The sequence below is a fragment of the Engraulis encrasicolus genome, chromosome 11 (genome assembly GCF_034702125.1).
Source record: "Engraulis encrasicolus isolate BLACKSEA-1 chromosome 11, IST_EnEncr_1.0, whole genome shotgun sequence".
NCBI lineage: Eukaryota > Metazoa > Chordata > Actinopteri > Clupeiformes > Engraulidae > Engraulis > Engraulis encrasicolus.
In genome coordinates this window covers 44,980,615-44,993,114 of record NC_085867.1, presented here as the reverse complement: position 1 = coordinate 44,993,114, position 12,500 = coordinate 44,980,615, and the positions used below count along the sequence as shown (strand labels likewise).

The following is a 12,500-nucleotide window of genomic DNA, read 5'->3' as shown; positions in this document are numbered from 1 at the left end:
AGCGAGCTCCACATCACTTCCTCATTCCTCTGAATCCCACATCCTATTGGATGAATATCACTAGAGCCGGAGATGAAACACAGTTACTCTATTCCTTTATCTCTGATCACATGGTTTTATGCAAGGCAGTGGTTCTCAAAGTGTGGCATGGAGACCAGTGGTGGTTCGCGACAGAGCTCAGGTGGTTCGCGAGGGGGATTTCTACTTTTCCAAGACAAGCTAGCTAGCAATAGGCTATATTTGTAACAGTATTACAAAGCTAAACATAGCTCAAGTCTTATTTTCACTACAATAAGATGGGCTTGTAAATGTGAATAAAAAGTGAGTGATCTGCATCGAAGTGTGTGTGTGTATGACCTGATGTGTTTCTGGCATTTGCGGACCTTTGCGCTAGGCCTGTGTTTGCAGAAATCAAGTGTGTGAGTGTCTCGTGTGTGCTGGGCTGGCATTTGCAGGCCTCAAGTGTGTGTGAGTAAGTGTGTGAGCGTCACCCTCAGTAATGGCGCTCCACACTTCTTCAAGTACTTCAATAGTGCGGGCCAGTACACAGTTTAATATTCCCTGAATTCTGCTGACTGATCAGCACACAGTCCCTTCACAGTGTCAGGCTACAGTTTAACCCCTTGGTGCCCAGAACACCTGCATGCTAAAACACCTGCTGAGTACCTAAGCTAAGTTTTGCATTACATTACATTGCACTTAGCCGACGCTTTCATTTATTCAAAGCGACTTACAGCTATTATTTTTCAGGGTATTAGTTCCAGTCCCTGGAGCATTGTGGGGTTAGGTGCCTTGCTCAAGGGCACTTCAGCCATGGCAGGAGATGTAGGGAGAGGTCAGGGGGGATCCGAACCGGCAACCCCTAGATTGAAAGACCAACTCTCTAACCACTAGGCCACGGCTGCCCGATTTTGGGGAAAAGGTACAGTCAGAGGTAAATAATACATGTCAGTAACACTGTTAATGCTCCCAGTTGTTTAATGGCACGACGTTTCGGACCTCAGTCCTTCTTCAAGTGCAACCACGGGTTGCCATTAAACAACTGCGAGCATTACCAATGTTGCGGACATTTATTATTTACTTCAGTTATTTTATTTTGTCCAACACCTGTGCCACTGTAGCCTGATTATCATCGACTTTCAAATCTCTTCGAGACTTGGGCTGACCAAGAGCATAACAATGAACATTTCCCAAACGGCATGGTTGACCTGCCTCCCTTAGTTTGCTAATGGTTGATTGCTTCCCAAAAAAGTGGGAGGAGTTCCCCTTTTTTTCGGGAGCTCAGAAACGATGTTTGTATTGCTTTTGGCCTGACTAGAAGCAACGCTGAAGATGTTGCGTCACTAGGAGGGCACGGCCTGGCTACTGCCACTGATGTGCAGCCGTGGCCTAGTGGTTAGAGAGTTGGTCAATGTAATGCAGGGGTGGGGAACCTTTTTCATTCGAAGGGCCACTTCAAATTCCTCCGAGGGCCGTATTATGAACACAAACCAGGATTTCCCCCTGTACTTTAGGCCTATATTGAAGGCAGCCACCTTTATTTTCTAAGTTTCCTTTACAAAATATGTCATATTCATGAGAAGCTGCATAACATTAAAATAATATAGGGTTGACGGATAAAACGCACTCAAGGGCCACAAACATCCCTCAAGACATAGGTTCCCCACCCCTGATGTAATGTAATGTAATGATGTGTGCACATTCTCTGCCTTCTTGAAAAGGTACGGCCAGCCAGCACATCTCTTGTATTGACCACTGTAACTGAGGATCCGTTTGTTCATCAAGAAAGTTCAACAAAGTTTAAGGCACTCAGACAGACACAACGTAAAAGTACTATCTTCCCACAGACAGCTAAAGTTACACTTTGATGTAGGGCTGGGCGGTATACCGTTAAAAAAAAACGTGATAACGGTTTTCGCCTACACACGGTTCACTTTTTGATGAGAGAAGGTTTTTCTTAAAGATTTTATCCCAAAAAAGTCATTGAAATAGAAATGGAGATTAATTAAAATTCAGGATTTTATCTCATTTTTAAATTTAATTTCAGCCTTTTCTTCAGAAACATTGAGATGTAGGGGAAAATCGCCGCTTATGAAAAAAAAAAACGTGCAAAGAACCGTGATATTAATTTTCATCAAGGAAACTGTGATACGCATTTTTTCCAGAACCGCCCAGTCCTACTTTGATGACAACTAAAAGAACACCAAGTTTTACCTCAAATGAGGACCTCCAATCTGCTTGTAAATAATATACATGTAAATGTAATGTTGTAAATGTTTACATTACAATAAACTATTTACATTACACTTAGAAGACACTTTTCTCCAAAGCGACGTACAGTATTTTACAGGGTATTGGTTACAGTCCCTCCCTGAGCAGTAGGCTATGGGGTTAGGTGCCTTGCTCAAGGGCACCTCAGCCATGGGAAGAGGTAAGGGTGGGATTCGAACCTGCAACCCTCTGATCTCAAGGCCATCTACTTAACAGAAGAACACACCACACCCCACACTGATCTACACACACACACACACACACACACACACCAAAGTGACCTACACACACACACACACACACACACACACATTTTCTAAATGAATGACCCCGCCCAGCTCCTCACGCACACTCTCTAATGTTAGAGCCTAGGCGAACACACACACACTCAGTGTGTGTGTGTGTGTGTGTGTGTGTGTGTGTGTGTGTGTGTGTTAGAGTGTGGCAGAAACTGTGTGTAAGTGTGAGTCAAGGACTGTGCGTTCGAGCATACACTGTGTGATTCTACTGTACTCTACTACTCCAATCTACTGTACTCTACTCTATTCTACTGTACTCTACTCCACTACTCTACTGTACTCTACTCTATTCTACTGTACTCTACTCTACTCTATTCTACTGTACTCTACTCTATTCTACTGTACTCTACTCTACTGTATTCTATTCAATATACTCAACGTACTCCACTGTTGTAGTCACGTGGGCATGAATACTCTACTGTACTCTATTCTACTATAATAGAAGTAGAATACTGGCACAGAGCAGTAGAATACTAGAAGAATAGGGCAACTTCATTGACCCCTAAGACAATGGAGACAGGTCTACTTAGCAGCCAGCTTAGGCTACACATAACACACAATACAGGACAGATCACATAACATACAGCACACCGCCGCGCGCGCGCGCGCACACACACACACACACACACACACACACACACACACACACACACACACACACACACACACACACACACACACACACACACACACACACACACATCAAACATAAGCTTGCCATACAAAGCATTCATTGATTCATTCACACACACACACACACACACACACACACACACACACACACACACACACACACACACACACACACACACACACACACACACACACACACTGAGGAGAGGAAACAAGCTGGATCAGACGACAATACACTCTAGCTGATGATGATGATCATACATCATACTACCACACAAAGGTGGAGGCTTGGCTTGGAAAGTGGTGAGCGGAATTGGAGACATTAATACGTCAAATTGGACAGGGTATACTTTTTTTTCCATTACGCTTGTGGAAAAAGTGGTGGGTCTATGGTCTAGGTCTATGTCAAAAGTGGTATGGATAATATAGTAGCCGGTCCAATCAGGTCCAGTAGACCTTCCCAACCATACATCATGCATCACATTGTCGACTGTGTCCATCCACACGGAAATACAACTGCAATAATTCCAGTTGATATGTCCTTCCGGTTATCTATTGACGCCTCCGACATTACTGTTGTAGTTTATATTCAGCTATCTTGGCTTCTAGTGTGTTGTTTCCACGGCTCAGCCAACAGGCTCAGCCAAATGCTGTTGAAATTTCAGTTTGGCTGTTAGAAAAGACCAACTTACTTTCCACTTTGAGCCTAGTGAATGTGTGTTTGGCTGGTAAGATTAATATCTACTCTTGCCATTTTGGCTGGTGATGAAAAGGGTTAATTTAGAGCCCTGCCTGCCTGGTTGTTTCTGTTGTAGTAGTAAGTCTCGGCCATAGCGTTGAGGAGTCGGGCACTTCCGATATCATATGACCATCAGCGTCTCCTGATCCAGCGCCAGTCGGTTTACAACAGCTCTCTACTGAGGGTCAAAGTAATTAGTGGAGGCAGCTTTTTCCGACTGAATATCCCTACTCAAACTGCCTGTAATTAATGTCCAACAAGTCAGGGGAAACATTTCCTAGTAGCTCGTAAGAGAACATCATCATCATGATCAGAGATCACATAGAACTAGTGGGGGTGGATCCCCTCTGCCGACTCGGGAGCTGCCCAAATAACTCGACATCATTACGACTTTCCACCTTGATTGTAGTAATACATTAACTACTAAACATCAACCCTCATGTCCACCGGATCAATGATTAAAAAACAGTGTGTGTGATTCGGAGTGGTTTGTGTGTGATTATTAATAATGAGCGTTGTTTGTTATTTAGCTCGGTGGTGGTCGTTGTCCCCTAAACTGGGCGGATTCAGAGGAACCTTATCAGTTTGTTGGCTAGCTCAGATCACGGCTACCAAAACCAAGTTTCCTTCAACGCTTAGTGCTGTTGGTAATCCACACAACCTTGTCGAGTAATAACCCGTTAGTCCAGAAGAATAGTCAGGCATATGTATACACTAGTTTATACATCCATTTAGCACGGTGGGGAAGCGAAAGATACTCCGGTCGACGCCGGGTGGACTAGCGCTGTCTACCGTGGTGGTGGCCAAGTCAAGCCCAGCCTTTCATACAGCAGCACAACATTCAAATGAGGGTTTACCTCGGACTGACTACTTCTACCCTCCCAAACACAGCTGATGATACCTCTGGCTCTGGTACAACAGCACGGAGCAGTCGAGCTCTTCAGCTGTGTACCATAAAACTGTCTGTCTTGTCAGCCAGACACATTTTAAAAAGCAAACACCTGGTCCACATCCATATGCCGTAACCATGGTAAGGTGTAAAGCTAGTGGTGAAGGGTCTGGCGTTAGCCGGGTGACAAATTAAGCTAACGGGCTGATGGGCTGCTCAGTATACAATGACAAAAGTCCTTTACACCATCACCGATTAGTTACAAAGCCTATTGTAAAATTACGTCATCAATCACCCGTTCTTTAGACATATTTTTGATTCCCAAGGTGATAGGGATACCCCCACAAGAGCGCTAGCCAGCCACAGTAATGCAATTTGCTTCTACGGAAGCGCTACCTACCGCTAGGTAGGCTACAGCAAGCTACGCTAGTGTGTTTCATTCAAAACAGTCTGCATTTGGAAGACAATCTGAAGCTGGATACTCACACGTAGATGATTGACATGAAATGCATGAGCCAGAGAACAATAAATAATAGAAATCCGAAGATGGAGAAGCCTTGCATCGCTAGATCCAGGAGAGCCATGGCTACGGTGTGTGTCTGCTCTCTCGTCCTCCCCTCTCTCTAGCCTGCCCTGCCCGCTGCCAAACCTGCCGAGTGAAGGCGGAAGTGCAGTGCAGGGGAGCGGGGAGAGGAGTGGAAGAGAGGGGTGGAGTTCAGACAGCATTCACTGCTGTTGGTGTGAGTTGAGCTCAGCTGTTAGGCCCATGTAATATCCTACTGTAGGCCTACATGAAATGTACAGTAAATAGTTGGTGGTGTATATCCATTTTGAAACAGTTTGGCAAATAGATTTTTTTTATATTGTACATTCCATTCCATTGTATTGCAAAATAGGCCTACATATAGGTTTAAAAAGTAAAAAAATGGCGGATACACCATTTCGCAACAAAACTCTTCAAGTGTTAGTCTGGCGGCCTACTTTTTGGGATACATCTGTTTGGAAACTGTGGTTGTTTAATGGCACTATTGTGGCAGCTGTGGCCTAGTGGATAAGGAGATTGGCTTTAGATCAGATGGTTGTTGGTTTGTATCCCACCCTTCCAGTCTTTACCGCTGAAGTGCCCTTGAGCAAGCAACATGATCTCTCAGAATTCTGTGGAATGGACATGGCACCTAACCCCACACAGCTCCGGGGAGTGAACCCAATACTGTGTCAATAACTGCAAGACGCTTTGAATAAAGCGGCAGCTGTAATGCTCTAGCCAGGCTGTGCCCTCCTAGTGACGCAACATTTTCAGCGTTGCAACTAGTCAGGTCAAGAGCAATGCAGCATACTTTCTGAGTTCCCGAAAATATGGGAACTCCTCCCACTTTGTCAGTAAGCAAACAAGCATAAGCAAACCAAGGGAGGCGGGTCAAACATGCCATTTGAGAAATGTTAATTGTTATGCTCTTGGTCAGACCAAGTCTTGAAGAGATTTGAAAGTCGATGATAATCAGGCTAGTAACCGCACAAATAGACCAGGCGCGATGCGATTCAAGCGACAGAGTGCAGCAGCAAGCGATATGAGCGAATGAAGAGACTAGAGTATGTCCGTACAGGCAGAAGGCAAAGCATTCAAGCATTCCCATTGGCTGTGGTCACTGACCTCAATACAATCATTGGCTGTCGTGGCTTGTCGCCGAACCGCGTCATAGAAAGTTGAAAGGATTTCAACTTCAAACTGTCTCGCTCGTCGCGCAAATCGCTCTAGTCTCCAGAATCGCTTTTGTCGCGTGACTCAATACAAAGTCAATTACTTCCGTCGCTCGCCTCGCTCTTGTCGTGGTAGATGTATTTGTGCGGTAATGCTCCACCTCAGTGGCTGATAGGGGTGGGAATTGGCAAGGGGTTCAGGATGCGATGCGCATCACGATACACATGCCACGATGTAGGCCTGGGCAAAAAATCGATGTGATTTTAAAATCGAGTTTGAACGTCAAATCGATTTGTTTTTTGAGAAATCGCGTTATACGATTTAAAAAAAAAAATGTAGGCCTATCATCCGTCAGTTTATGTATCCAAGCGCACAGCGCATTGCATTACGTTCGCCACTTGGCGAAGACGTAGGTCTAGCCTACCTAGTGCATTCTCTGTGTCTCCTCCCCCATTACATGCACAAACAAACGTGGTGAGTGAAATGGTTTGACAGAAATATAGTGAAACGGGTGAGGAATACGGGCTCCTGTTCAAAAAAGGAGACACTACCTCCTATCGTTTTGCCAATGATGAATTAAACAACCTACCACTTTGTAAATTGTGAATGACAGTGTTGTCATAAGCTGTACGTCGTAGCAGCCGGACTACAGGCATGTTTCAATATTTGAAACGAAAACATCTCGCGGAGAAAATGCTAAACAAACTACTCTACCCCTACCACAAGAGTGGCGCAGGGTGGAAAGCAATCACGGATGCAATTAGGCTAGAACTACCTACTACGATATGCTTCCAATTTATTGAGAGAAGAGAGGTTTTCAACACATGCTTAAAGTTTTGGATGCGCTGCTTCCTCGCCTATATTATCTTAACCAACATATGTGAGTTGAAAGGAATCTCTCTCCCTCCCTCTCTCGCTAGCTCTCTCTCTAGCTCTCTCTCTCTCTCTCTCTCTCTCTCTCTCTCTCTCTCTCTCTCTCTCTCTCTCTCTCTCTCTCACACACACACACACACCCAAGCAACCGGAGCACTCTGTCTCTCGCGCGCTCTCTCTCTCCCCCTCTCTCTAAAGCCCTACTCGGACGGGACTAGTTAGGAGACTTGTGGTAAAGTAACCGCGTCTGAACGCGCCATGTCAGTAAAGATAGCGGCGATATCGGTAAACTTCGCCGAGAGTTTTACCACCTGTTGCAGTCTGGAGAAATTACCGGCAGTAAAACTGGTTCTAATCCTGTGCGAATGCGCTGATGTCTGATTAAATGCATGAAACGCGATATCTAATCTACTGAGGCTTGCAAACGTTACCGTCTTGAAGTAAGCATTGTTTTAGGGTGTTGCTCCAAAATGTTTTCGCTGTGTTAACGCAGCAGCGTTCAGATGCATCGACATGTATTTAGACGCATTACTATGGGCTCTGATGGGAAACCAGCATGCAATTGCTAAATTTGTTAATCTGGGACAAGAGCCTCCATACATCTGTACTATAATGCATCATTAATATATTGTGGGGATGGATGGCACGTGACGACAAATCTCAACAGTGCCTGAGTGTTTACCCCTCACATGTTTTGTTCTTTCTCTGAGATGTTTCAATGTAATCCCAATTGGTAATTTCTATTACCAATGTCCTGAGATAAATTACATCAGGCTATTTTGGCCTGGAGTTCCCAAACTTTACTATGAGCCCTCCACATACAGGTAGATACAGCCAAGCCCCCCCTGACATGGGACGTGCCACACTTTTTTTCTGTGCACCCAGTCTCACACCTTGATAAAGTTTGTGTATTCCTAAGACCATTCAGGTACTACAGAAAGCACAATAAATAAATATTGTAAAGAAAAAAAATATTCCTTTGGGATTTAAGCCTATTTTTGGTTTATTTTGGCTACTTGGGTCATTCAATTCATTTTGCTATATTTTCCCTGCCAATCTGCCACGGCCCCCCTGGCATCCTCTCACGCCCCCCAGGCATCCCCAGGCCCCACTTTGAAAACCTCTGCTATAGGCTACCCCATGTCCATATAAACTGGTCCAGTCCGAGTAGGCTTCACTCACACACACCAGAGGCATCGCCACACAAACAGAGCCTACTTCTCAATCTCTCTGTCAATCTCTCTGTCAATCTCTCTGTCTCTCTCTGTCTCTCTCTCTCTCTCTCTCTCACACACACACACACACACCACGTTGGGGCCTAGAGAGCTCAACAAGTTTTTTTTTTTTTTGGGGGGGGGGGTATTGAATCGAATCGTGAATCGTGAATCGAGTTTGGCAATGAAAAAATCTAGATTTTTTTTTCAGGGTGAATCGCCCAGCCCTACCACGATGCGATAGCATCACGATGCATTGCGATACATGTATTATTGCGATGTGTGGCGATATTGACTTCATTAATTTTGTTTTTCACCTTCACTAACATTGTACAATAAAAATAGAAATAAAAACCATGATAGTTTGTGCATAAAATAGGTTGCAAAATGCTAATAATAAAGTTTCAAAATGAGAATGATGATGAGTTGAAGCTTGGGAGGCGGCAGCACTATCACATCAAATGTGGTTGTTTTCTGGACTAAAGGGTAACAGAACCTCGAAAGGACACATCACAATACTGCGTCCTTGCATCGCAATGCAGTATCGTGACTGCGTATCATGATTACTCACGATTCGAGTCAACAGCGTCACAGCTCTGGTGGTTGACATGGGCGGCTGGCCTCGTAGGGAGCAGCTGGTACCTCCAGGGCTCTTTAAAGTACTGTATGTCTACCGCTGGCTGGGTAGCCTAGATCCCATGAAATCCCATGCTGCTTTGCACAATTGCTCAGATGATCTGGGCTGGTGTGAGGGAGATCTACAGTAATTGTTGGTTCTATTACTTGAGGGAGATGTATTGGAATCTTAAGAATGATCATATACCACCCCCCCCCCCACCCCAGTACACACACACACACACACACACACACACACATAGACAGAGCACAGAGGCTATATGCACGCACACACACACACACACATAGGCTACATTTGCACGCAGACACACACACACACACACACACACACACACACACACACACACACACACACACACGCTGGCTGTCCCGGTGCAGGCAGGCTGAGGCATGCAGAGGGCAGGGCGTCAATGTGAGACAGGGGAGCGCTAGACACACTCACACACCTCACTCACACACCTCACACACTCCAGGGAAACAAAACAAAACACACACACTGCTGTATTGCTTGAGATATGCAGAGGGTGTGGTGCAATGGTTCATCTCCAGCGTTCCATAGTCCCATCCTGTCAACCCATCCCCCCCCCCCCCCCCCCCCACACCCCCCCCCCCCCCCCACACACACACACACACACAGCAACCCTCCCTATTACACCTGGCAACCCTCCCTATTACACCTGTGAACAGCTGAGCTCCATACACCAGGAAGGTCAAAAGGTCAAGCCCTGAGTGGCGGACTAGCGCAGCGCAGGATGCAATCAGCTCTCCTACATTTACACACCTGTAAACAAACAGCTCTCCCCATCTACACACCTGTAAACAATCAGCTCTCCTACATCTACACTAGAGATGCACCGGATCCTGATTTTTAGGATCCTGCCGGATACCGGATCCACTGTTTAAGATCCTGCCGGTAGTGATGGGCCAATGAAGCTTTGTTGAAGCTCTGAACCATTTAGGCACATTGCTTCAAAAATTGGGTTAGTACTTGAAGCTTCAGTAACAGGGCCCTCTCCTGGTGAAACGCCATGTTTGCAATTAAACGGGCTCAATTCGATAAGATGAGATGTTGTGCCCTCATCAGCGACATTACCCCCAATATTGGACTGAGCTCATACTTTTGCACACTAACTTCCAGACATTTGACATTTTGGGCTACTGATGAGGCAGTTGAGGTAGACGACATTACAAAGGCTACGATGCCACATTTATTTATTTATTCATTAGGCTATTTTTTGGGCGATCAGAATAAAGCGTTACTGGCCATTAATGTCTTGTCCTTGTTGTGTTCATAACGTATGATGATGTTGTCTACTTGTCTATCAAGTGGGACTTATAGGCCTAATGACAGTCAATAAAATATCTTTTCTCTCCACTGCAACCTGGCAGACGGCTCTGCAACAGGCCAAACACATTTGCGCGCGCCTGCTGGTTCGTGTGGCAGCGCGAAACACTGCAGCTACTTTCAGAAAACTGAACCAGTTTACTGTTTCATACGTCATATATCACGTGGTTTTTCCGTACTGAAGCAAACTTCGGAACAGTGGTTTAATGGTTTTCGCAGTTGATGGTTTGAAACACGTTCCGGCGCGCTTGTGCCAGACTACCATCACTACCTGCCGGATCCGGAACCGGATACCGGATCCTATGAAAGGGTTGAAACACATAGCCAACTCGCACACGTGGGCCCTTTTTATGACTTTGGCACAAACTATTTTTAAGACTCATTTTCTTACTGCCACACTGCCTTCAACGGCCGCTTCCAAAGGACTTTCACTCCATCCAGCAATTGGGGTTGTGAAAGACTGACTGAAAAGACGTGGCTACGTAAAAAGTAGAAATGCCCCAGATCCTGATTTTTAGGTAACTGCCGGATACCGGATCCACTGCTTAAGATCCTGATGGATCCGGATAGTCTGAAAAACCCTATTATCCTGCCGGATCCGGAACCGGATCTTGGATCTTGTACATCTCTAATCTACACACCTGTAAACAGCCCCCCCATCTACACACCTGTAAACAAACAGCTCTCCTAAACACATCTGTAAACAAACAGCTCTCCTAAACACACCTGTAAACAAACAGCTCTCCTAAACACATCTGTAAACAAACAGCTCTCCTAAACACATCTGTAAACAAACAGCTCCCCATCTACACATCTGTAAACAAACAGCTCTCCTAAACACATCTGACCAGCTCTCCTAAACAACTATTATACACAGCTCTCCACATCTTCAATCATGTAAGCAAACAACTCTCCCCCGTCTACAGCTGTAGACAGAGCAGGAGGCACACTAGAAACACCTGTGAACACCTCAGGATGCAAAACACCTCTCCTACGTACACATCTAAACGCCTAAATAGCCTAGCACCACCAGACCTCTGCACAGGCCTATTGAGTTTTATACACCAATTGCTTTTATTCAGTATAACGGATGTGCAGAACGGATGCAGTGGTGCCAAGTCTGCTTATCATAAGCAACCTTGGGCCTCTTTTTTTGAGCAGTTGCTTTTAATTATGCAAAGTCGCGGGTTGTGGTTTATTTGGGCTTGTTCTTTTCAGGGTTGGGCTTGCCGTTTTCTCCTGCTATGCCGGTGATTTGAATGTGTTTGGATGTGTTTCTCAATGGCAACTCGTTTTTTCTCACTCATCCTTACAAGTGACCCTACTACAGCATTGTTAACTCCCACTTTCTGTGGTCACTTGTGGGGATTTTAGCTGCCACGCAGACCCCTGCAAAGAGCAAGGTCTTTCCTGACTAGGCACGCGACTGACGACCCACCCCTTCGGTCGCTTCTTTTGGGCTTGTTTTCACGACGCATGTCAGTCGCTTCTTTTGGACTTGTTTTTAGGACGTCAGTCGCTTATTTGTCGTAGAAAATCTGGCAGCAATGAGAGGATGTTCGGTCACTCACTGGATGTGCAGTTGGGGACTGTGGTGGTCAGACAGTGCAGAAGTTGGTTTTAATCAGAAAGGATTAAATATTGTTATACTAGGCTATTTAATGATTTGCTTTGATCATAAGAGGTTGAGTTTAACCCGTTGGTTTTACACCTAATCAGTCGTTCAGTAGTGACATGATTTAGCTCGTTAAGTTAAATTGTAGTTGGTTGTCAGTTAAGTAGTCACGTGATTTTGGGTGTTGAGTTGTTTTGAATTCAGTAATGTGTGGAATGTGCAAGTGGCTTGACTCCGTAGTGGTCAGTTATTATCAGTGTGTGACGTGCGTGTGTCGCGTGTGTGTG

At 45.2% G+C, this 12,500-nt stretch overlaps 1 protein-coding gene across 1 annotated transcript in view; it reads right to left on the bottom strand.

Annotated features, from left to right (window-relative positions):
* ugcg (UDP-glucose ceramide glucosyltransferase) overlaps nt 1–5,491 on the bottom strand; it is a 28,718-nt gene extending 23,227 nt beyond the window's left edge. The window contains exon 1 of the mRNA XM_063210741.1: nt 5,318–5,491. Coding sequence (XP_063066811.1) covers nt 5,318–5,415 — 98 coding nt within the window. The 5' untranslated portion in view covers nt 5,416–5,491. The remainder of the gene's footprint in view (nt 1–5,317) is intronic.
* Between the last annotated feature and the right edge of the window lie 7,009 nt (nt 5,492–12,500).